Source organism: Triticum dicoccoides, chromosome 7A (genome assembly GCF_002162155.2).
Source record: "Triticum dicoccoides isolate Atlit2015 ecotype Zavitan chromosome 7A, WEW_v2.0, whole genome shotgun sequence".
NCBI lineage: Eukaryota > Viridiplantae > Streptophyta > Magnoliopsida > Poales > Poaceae > Triticum > Triticum dicoccoides.
In genome coordinates this window covers 545,825,834-545,836,095 of record NC_041392.1, presented here as the reverse complement: position 1 = coordinate 545,836,095, position 10,262 = coordinate 545,825,834, and the positions used below count along the sequence as shown (strand labels likewise).

At 41.6% G+C, this 10,262-nt stretch overlaps 1 protein-coding gene across 1 annotated transcript; it reads right to left on the bottom strand.

Annotated features, from left to right (window-relative positions):
• Positions 1–2,574: 2,574 nt before the first annotated feature.
• LOC119331649 (transmembrane protein 258-like) lies at positions 2,575–5,238 on the bottom strand. The gene is made up of 4 exons (XM_037604806.1): positions 5,079–5,238; positions 4,890–4,990; positions 2,932–3,010; positions 2,575–2,842 (listed from the first exon to the last, which is right to left on the bottom strand). Exons 1-4 carry the CDS (start codon positions 5,079–5,081, stop codon positions 2,795–2,797), a joined length of 231 nt encoding a protein of 76 aa, XP_037460703.1. The 5' UTR covers positions 5,082–5,238; the 3' UTR covers positions 2,575–2,794.
• Positions 5,239–10,262: the final 5,024 nt, after the last annotated feature.

Here is a 10,262-nt window from a genome sequence, read left to right as displayed (position 1 = left end):
GGGGTTAACAGTGGTTGCTGGTTGACCGGAGAGGGCAGACCAGTCCCTGGAGATCAGAGCAGAGAACAGGTAGGGAACCTATTCGATGGACGATCACGTGATGCCCGTGGGCGTGGGCGTAAACTAATAGCCCCCATATATAAACAATGATGAGCGCGCTACACTAGGTCAAACAATACTCGTTTAGATTATTATTTTTGCTATCACTGTGCTACACTAGGGCAGCATATTGTGGAACCTACAGAACTGTTGCGGTTTACTTGCAATGTTAATCGTGGAAGGTGAGGATTAGCCGCAAGCCTGCATATGGGACCAATCACATAGAGAAGAGGCAGAGCCAAGATTTTTCCCTAGGGTGGTCAAGCCTAGTCTCTGATGGACTTTTGCTGAGTTTTAGTGGCGCTATTAACTGCTCATAACCCCATTGAGCCATCGTTGAAGCAAGCAGGGAGAGGGGATCATTGGGAGTGGTTTGCTCGTTTCTTTTAAGGCAAGAGACCCAGATTCCCAGAAGAAGGCAGTACATGACATCTTGCCGTAATCCCTTCTTTTTGGCCGACGATTTCAGATAATAAGAGATGCAATCGAGCCATGTTTCGATGCCGACCTTTCGACGGAATCATCATCGCCAACGAACAGCACCTTTGACATGACGCCCGGAAGGCCGGAACTACACGCTACAGAAGCTGGAGCTCCCTATTCTAGAGGTTCAGGAGGGAAACGCCGGGAATTCGAGTCATGCAGAGGCTATAGCCACCGTCTATCAACCCGAGCACAACTTTTTTACCAGTACGCCAGGCACATCAATCATCCATGTATATTTATAGCTCTGATGCGTATTCTATGCCAGAGATGCTACACTTACGGACTCAATGTCACGGATTAGTACCTACAGACTGACATGGCATCTGCTGATTGGAAATCAGGAGGCCCACGGTTGAAAACAGAGAGAGGAGGGAGATTTGGTGGGCGAACACCTAATCCCGTACGTCCCCTCCCGTGAGTTTTCACCCGTAAGTGTAGGATTTTTGATTCTATGCAGAGAAGAAGACCGTGACCAGCTTCACGATCCCTAGTGGGTGAGATCTCTAGTCAAAAATTTATTCCGCCCGTTGGAGGTGAGATCTGGGTGGGAAATTTAGGGCTCCTTTGATTCAAAGGAATTATTTAGGATTTTTGGAGGATTGAAATCCTTAGGAATTTTTCCTATGTCGGCCCTTTGATTCATAGGATTGGATCCCATAGGAATTTATCCTATGGAATCTTTTGTACTACATTTCATAGAAAATCTAACATCCACTCCAACCTCTTTTTACAATTCCTTTGTTTTTCATATGGCATAAAACACTCTTTGCTAATCCTATACGATTCAAGTTGACATGCCACTGCAATCCTATACTTTTTCTATTCCTACTTTTTCAAAATCCTGTAAATCAAAGAGGCCCTTATTTGGCACAAATCAAGCCGCCCCTGGAAGAGGATCTCTAGGCTTTGGAGTTGGTACGAACTCCAACCAAGGGGGGAGGAAACAAACACAGGAGTTGGTACGCCCATGGATGTTGCACAGGAAACAAACACAGGAATTTTGTAGGAATAAGCGAGAAGAGAGAGGTAAGAGTGGAGTGCATTGGACTTCTCAAAGGAAAAATAAAACAGTGCTACTACACACATGACAGATTATGGGCGACTTCCGCACGAGGAAGCACATCAAGCCATCTATGCATTGAGCAAAAGTGAACAGCACGGTTGAATACTCCATCGTGCGGCTACTGTCGTCCACACAGTAGTTTCGTAATGAAAGGAGGTTTGAGCTCATGTTGAGATTCGTATGGCATAGGAGGCATAGGAATGGAGCTTCCACAGGAGAAATTCATATGGATTGAAATCCTTCAAAACTCCAATCCAAAGAGGCACTTTATCTTGACTCTCAGCATGCGGTCATATTACATCCACACATACTTGTGTGCTTAGACGTCTACAAGTCGCTGCCATTAAACAAGCCATCTTGAAGAAAAAAAGATTATATCTCCTTTCCTACATTATTCCTAAATACCTGTCATTTTGTACCAGTACTTCCCTTCTTATAAATATACTAGAACAATGCCCGTGCGTTGCAACGGGGTATAAATCTTCTAGTACGTCGGCTTGTGATTTACCTATCTATAATAACGCGATTGTGTAAATAAATGACCATCAAATTCTGCCCATGAATTACCTTAGATTTTGATCCGAAGTTTGGTAAGTAAATTAAAGTGAAACTGGTTCAAAAGGTAAGTAATTAAGTTGATTTATTATCATATAAGGAAGGTTGGACGAAGGAGTGGTGCGAATAAAGGTGAAATGGGAACCTTACATTCTTTTTAAGTAGTAGAGATAGAGAAGTAGAGATAGAGGTAGAGATATTGATGCTTGCACAGTCTCCATATTTTGCCCCAAATTCATCCTGGTTTCTCCAGGTTATGTTGTGGAAACGGTAATTGAAGTACTATATTCAGTGCATACCTTCTTCCTAAATCCTAACCATTGAAAAGAAATGTGGTCATACTGCGTATTATGAAACAAAAATTTGAAGGATTGCTGCGGCTTATGTCCCATAACTAATAATGGAAATGAAGTTGTGGACAGATAATAAGATTGAGATTCCAGAAAAGGTTCAACAACATTGGTTAAATTTTGATGTCACTCGTCTATTATAAAAATCATGTCCATGTGGGACTCCATATTCTCCAGGAAGCAGCACAATTTCAGGCATGTGACGCATCCTAGCTAGAACTACACATGGAGAGGCCGGTTGTCAGACATAAACACCGCTTGCAAGGAGCACGAAGAGAGATCCAAAGCCCTGTGAAACAATCGAAAAGATAACTTAGATGTGCATCAACCACCCTATACAAAATTGTGAAACAACCGACAGTCTTTCAAGGGGCTTACCAGGAAGACGGAAGCAATGGACGCTGTGACAATCTCCTTTGCTAAACTACGGTTCCACCTTGAAGTCGTGGCTTCATAACTGAAATGGACAAATTTGCTGGTTAGATTTTTGTGTGCTTGAATTGCAAGTGCTGAAGTACTTGGTCAACTTTGATAATTTAAGGCTTGAGCTAACACCTCTGTTAAGTAATCAGTTTGACATTACCTCCAGATTTCATTTGTATACTTCCTAATTAGCTATATCCCGAGTAAAACCAGACTATGCCTACCAGCACCACAAACAAAATAGATATTTAATCACCATGCTGAAATTCCCATCATGAACTGAGTTAAGTTTTGGACTGAAGGATTTTCGGATTTCAGTTCTAGGTATATTTCCTAATATGGTATTACCTGTGAGGTTCTTTATATTAACAGAATGAGGCCATCAAAATTCATAGGGAATGAGTTCTTAAACACCAGTTCCATTCGTCATAGTAAAGTTCTCTTTTCCTTTGTGCTAATTCCAGTAGGGTTTAGCAGGTCATGACATCCAATTCTTATGTTTTTCCTATTTCTATTTTTTCCCTGAATTCCAAGGGCTCCATTGATTCATAGGATAGGAAAAATGGAGGATTGACATGCCCTGCCCATTTGAATCACATGGAATTGCAAAACAAAGGAATTGGCAGAGGTGTGTGTTTGATGGAAGCATAGGAATTTCTCCAAAAGCTGGGGAAAGTTCCAAAAGAATGATCCTAAGGATTGCATTCCTACAAATCAAACAACACCTATGGGAAAGATTCCATAGGATCACAATCCTATGCAAATCCTGTAAAACTGTAATAGGTGACCCTGCTTCTTATGTTTTGGTAAGCATAGCAATAATGTGCAATACATACTGGTTGGTTAAGAGCCTTAGGGCCAATGATTTTTTTATCGCAGTTTCTGGAAATAACCATAACTTGAACTGTTACCATCAAATTGGCAGGGACGACGACTAGCCAGCTAGGTCATATTACTCTAAGTTGCATAATTGAACATACTGATAAAAAGGTCTAACCAAGTTTTATCTTTGTTCTGGAGTTAGACACACTGATAAAAAGTGAACTTCGATGTGTTTTATTTTTATTTTTAAAGAGAAAATGCAATCAGAAGTTTTTGCTACCTTTCACATGTTTGGGTATGCACTACAAGCTCATTGAATTTAATTGCTCTTATTCACAACAGTGTCCTATTATCGCCTTTTAATTTAGGTAGCGTATGACTGATAATATAATAAAGTAATACTAACACGAATTGTATCAATAGGCAGCAACAAGAACAAGAATCATTCCATTCCACGGGAAAAAACAAAACGAAAGTAAAAGTGGTCAATGCGAGGAAATCCAAACAAGTGTTCAATGTGAGCCCAATTGTTCTTTTCAAGCAGGTGATGTGATAAGTAATTGTTCTGTTCTAGCAGGTCATGTGATACGTAATTATTCTGTTCTAGCAGCCCAATTATAATAATCTGACCTATCCAGGAACTCCAAACCAAATGTTCAATGCGAGCAAATCCTTTTCCTGACAAGCAGAAAAATAGGTGCAAGGGTTACTGAACTTAGTCCACACGGAACTTCAAACAAACCTAGGCCCATCTATCCAACCTGAAGCCACCAAGGGTAAGCCCATTCGTCACCTCTGTCATGCAGGACCCAAAACGCTACTGAGCAGTGAAAATAAGCCAAAGACGACACAGCCTAAACTCATCGTGCCTGGGTTTCTCCCTAAGAGGATGTTACCACCTACTGTTCGAGCTAATTATTTGACAGCGCAACAAAGTACCACATCAGATCCCTTATCCCAACCCGCGGATGGACCAATTCCGCTAGGTCCCAAACACACGCAGCCACTAGGCGCATCAGATCGGATCAGGCCATCGATCTGCACGAATCGCGTGAGGAGCTGGGGAGATCGGAATCGAGCGGATGACTTACATGAAGAAGGATGCGGTGAGCATGAGGCCGACGGAGACCATGACGACGGCCAGCGTCGGGTACCATTCCACCGGCACGGGGCTGGAGATCGCCTTGGCCGCCTGCGAGAACATCACCGCCGGCGCTTAAGTACCTCGCGAAACCCTAGGGAGCCTAGATCACCAGAAGGGGTAGGGTTTATGGGCTTACCATCTCGTCGGATCTGAGCTGACGCTGCCCCTCGTCGTCGCCTGCCGGCTGGTCGTCTCGTCTCCGCCGCGACGAACTGTTGTGGTCTGGTGGGCAGAGGACAGAGAGTAGGAGAAGGCTTGGAATTGTGGAGGCGTAAGGATTTTCTTGGGACGTCAGTTCCGGTTGCAGAAAATGGCCTACGAGATGCACTGGGCCCCGACCCCAAGAATTTGTGGATGGGATTTTAAGACCCGCTTTTCCACGGCTTAGCCCAATTTCTATTCAGCGGCCTATAGCGCTGGTTTAGGCCTTAACGGTACACAGCGCCCATGCCACTCCCGATTCGCTTGCATAGTGGGCCGGCCCATATGGCATTTTTTCACCAGTTTTGGGATCTCCTGGAAGGTTCCCCTGGTTTTTCTAGGAACGGTTTTCATTGGGTTTCTTTGGACGTTTTTTGTTTGTTTTTTCTTTATTTTTCTATTTTATTTTTCAGTTTCTTTCCTATATTTGCATATGTTTTTCAAATTCACAAACTTTTCTTGAATTCAAGATTTTTTTGAATTCGTGATTTAAAAAAATGTGAACCTTTGTTAATTTCAAGAACTTTGTTCATTTAAGAAAATCAAACTCAGGATTTTTTTTACATGTATACTTCTTCGTATTCATATTTTCTCAACTGTCAATGGTCAACGGTCGACCAAGTCGACCAGTCAACCAACCGAAGGAAGGAGGGAGGACTCGCTTGTTTTGGGCTAGCCCATGTGTTAGAGCGTGCGAGTGCCAACACGCTAACTGGTGCAAGGCATCAAACAGGAGGACTCGAGGCTCAGTGCTTACCTGTGTAATTTTGTTATCAAAATAAACTTGTGCCAAAAAATAAAAGAAGTGTACGATAGTTAGGGTTTGAGGAGCAGCCACTACCTTATTTGCCACAGCTCAGTTATTATCGACATGGAAAATTTTCACTCAAAAAACACAAGCCTGCATGGAAAAAATAGAAGTATATGAGAGTTAGGGTTTGAGGAGCAGCCAGTGCCAAAGATACTTTGGTGCCCTTATCTTCGGCTGTCATCTTAATGCTAAGAGGGAGGGCTCAGATCCTCAAGAGCTTTGAGTTCCTCGTTGGTATTTAGTGGTGGTTGTGGTACTTTTGCAAATAAATTACCTAAACCTTGGTGGTGTCATGGAACCAAAGAAGTTTGTGTCCTCATGTTAGTGTGGTATAATGATTTTGTTGGTTTGATTCTTTGTGGAGTTGGAATTTTTATTCGACACTATGGTGACAATCTTGTAGTTTGACGACCTAAATTTCTAGGGGGCTCATTCTAGGCTCAAGTATGCTCATCACTCACATTGTCCCATCTATTTGGATGGACAACTCAATGGACTTTTAGAAAAACTTTCTTTGTAATCAAGTTCGTGCGGGTTAAGGACTCGCAGTGTCACTACAACGGTCTAATTGAATTATCTATATTAAATTATTGAGAGTACCTCATCTTGCAAAGATTGGTACCATGAAGAAGATGCATCTAAGATATATTAATGTAATTCTTAGTTGTAGGATTTATTTTGTATTTTCGTGGACATTAGATCTAGAACAAGGCACTTGTAATGAATGTGAGCATAACTAAAATTACAACTATTTTTTTTAAAGTAACAAGGTGAAGATTTTCTTTCATTCAAAAAACCAAGTTAAAATTCCCTAAAACCCCCAATTGAGAAGTAAGATCCATAAAAAAGTGAAAAGCATAATTAAAAATTGAGTGAGAAGTGGGATATGCTTAATTTTGTAGCGGTGAACTTTTTTTATGTATGCTAGTGAAAACAAATAACGATAATGGAAATTTTTGATTACTGGAATGATAGAATAGGCAAATTGTTGAGTCAGAGCCTTGCCCACGACTTTGTTACGATGAATTTTTCAAAATGGAGGAATTAGACCAATAGATGGAGCAGCCCGTGCGGCTTACTTAACTAAGAATAAAGAAGGTGTGAGACAGACATGTGGTCCAATGAAATTAATTGATATGGTTAAATGTCGTCGGCATTTCCTATTTAACGCTTCAGGCGCCTGTTATAGGTTATTTTGCAAACGGGCGCACACCCCCTCCTGCGAGCTGGGCTGGCCCGTCTACCTTTTATTTCTGATTTTTATCCACACAAAAAAACGATGGGATTTGAACCAGCGACTTCCTCACCCTCACTTTATGTGATGAATTACCTCTCTTTCATTCTTTTCTGCCTTTTTCTTTTTTCTTGTTTCATTTTCTCGTTTCTTCGAACGGTTTTGATTGGTTTTCATTTTCATTTTTTATTTTACCTTTGCTAAATGCGAGAATTTTTCCAATTTCGCATTTTTTTTAAAAAATCAATGGACTTTTTTTCAAATTTGTGAATTTTTTTTCAACATTGATGAAATTTATTTTCAAAATCGATGGCCTTTTCCAAAATCGATGATCTTTTTTGACAATCGATGATTTTTTGTCAAAATTGATGAACTTTTTTAAAAATCCATGGCCTTTTCCAAAGTTGATAAAAAATAAATCCTTGAACTTTTTTACCCAAAATCCCTGAACTTTTTTTGAATTCATGAATATTTTATCAATTCATAATTTGTTTTCAATTTGTGAACATTTTGCAAATCTGCGAACATTTTTCAGATCCACGAACTTTTCCAAAAAGTTGAACCATTTTTTCTATACGTCAAAGGTCAAACATGTCGATTATCAACTTGTCGCCCAGGTCAACTATGAAGAAGTTTTTTTAGTCGAACCACGAAGAAGCGATCGGGCGTATGCGCTTGACGAGAGACAGCTGATCGCTCATGTAGTTGGGCCAACCCATGTAAGGCGGCATGCGAGTGTTGCGTCTGCTAACCAGCGCAACAGGCGCTTACTAGGAGCTCCCAATGTCGCCCAAAGAGATCAAACCAGCCCTAGTCGAAATAGGTCCCCACGCTACCACCACTGGGCCAAGAGCACATCCACAAGATTGTTTTAAAGTTTATACATAAATCGCTTTCTCTTTTAAAATAAAGACCACAGAACACACTTTGATTTATTTTTTCACCGGTCACACACTTTGAACTATGTGTGTGCACAAAACGAACTTTACTTAATATTGCACACACAAATTAAATGTGGACCCAATTCATCAACACCACGTGGGAAATTATGTCAGAGAAACGGTAGCGGTCCATTAGTTTTTTTCTACTTCGAATGTCATTTTTTTCTTAAACTGCACTTTGCAAAGTTTAACAATGTTGTGTTAAATGTGTCAGCATCAACCATATTAAAAAAAAGCCCCACACAAAAAACATATTATAAATACTCCGTGCAAGTCAACCATTTAACTGTTTGACCAGGATTATAGAATAAAATAATAACATCTGCAATACCTAATAGATAAAACATGAAACTACTTTTCATGATGGATCAAATGCTATAAATTTCGTATTGTGGATATTGATATATTTTCCTAAAAACTCGGTCAAACATGTACATGTTTGACTTAAAAAATACACGTTGTATAAAGGAACGGAGGAAGGATGTAACATCCACAGCGAAAAAATGATAGGTTGGATCTAATGATATTGATCGTTACCTTTTTTCTATAAACTTGATCAAACTCACTTCAAGACCAAACTAATATGCAAAGTAAAAGGAGAACGCGGGGGTAATAATATACCTCAAAATGAGAGATTAAATATAAGCCAGGTATAGGCAAAGGGGCCAGGGAAAGCTAACAATGTGGTTAGGTCTAACCTGGTCAATCTTGTATTTTTTGGACCGAAATCATCATATGGTGATCAATAGTACTATGTAGGAGTACTATCATTTACGAGTTCATGCATAGCTACCCTTTTCCCTACAAGGAAAAAGCAAAGTGCACGCACCACCTACGCATCGTTACCCGACAGAGCGGCCGACGGGTCGGGACGGCGCCTGCGCCGCTCGCCCGCAGGGCCACGGCGAGATCTCCAGAAGCGCGACGCAGTCAAACCCAAGTGCCCAACCCACGTACAGTACCACAGACAAAGCAGCGTGTGGACATGGAAGCCAACAGCTCGCCCGCTGCGCTAGCTAAGCTAAGCCACGGCCTCGGCCTCGTCCTCGCGAGACCTCAGTCTCTCCGTCCGTCCGTCCCCATCGGTGCTTGCCGGCGACGGATGTTGGGCCACCGATCGAGCCCCCGTGCCGTCGCTATCGGCGTCGCCCGCCTCCGGCGCATGCAACGGCGACGCGCGAGGGGAAACGGGGCCGCTAGCCTGCCGTATCGTGCCATGCCGACAGGGTACTCTGGGTGCTGCCGGAAAGGAGAACGGGCATCCATCTCACGTAGTCATGTATCAGATCGGCTCTCTCTCGGCACGTCGTGGGTCCTGCACTATTTGCGTACGCCGCCGCAGGGGAAAAAGACGGAGGCTTTGCGTAGTTGACGTCGACCTGGTACATCAACTCGCTATTCGTTTTAACTTTTGTATGTAAATCGGCCCTTTCTTTCATGTAGACGCGGGACTTGTCAAGTTTTCTTCATTTTCAACATCGATGCTTAGAGCAGTTTTTTTCCTTCTTGCCGAAGGCATTGCTCAGACGTGCTTTTCCGGGATAAAAACTCGAAATCCGACCTCCGGTTGGATTCGACGACGACGACGGCAACGATGTCGACACGTCGTTTTCTTCCCGGAGCGTTGTTTTGAGAGAACGTTTCACGTAATTCGTGTTGTGTCAAGGATGGTGGACGATGTTCCTGTTGGTTTGTGTGTTGTGTGCCATTAGACGAGGCGGCTTTCTTTCTTTTTTCTCTTTTGTGTGTGCGCTCTTCCAACACTTCAACTAGATCTTAATACTACCTTCGTTTTGGAATATAAGAGTTCGTGCAAATCAAACATACACATGTTTGGCCAAAATTATTGAACAAAGTATCAGACATCCGTAACATAGAATAAATAAAATATGTGAATGCATTTCATGAGCAATCTAATGGTATAAATTTGGATTATAGATACTGATATTCTTTGCAAAAGTTTCGTAAAACATGTACAAATTTGACTTTTGAACAAACTAACACGAGTTTGCCTTGTTGCAGATATCGGATTAATTGGTATCATATTGATGATGTTAACATATTATCATTTTTGAAAAAACATATAACAATTTATGTTACTATAATCATGAATTAGTGTTGATTCCTAACCCC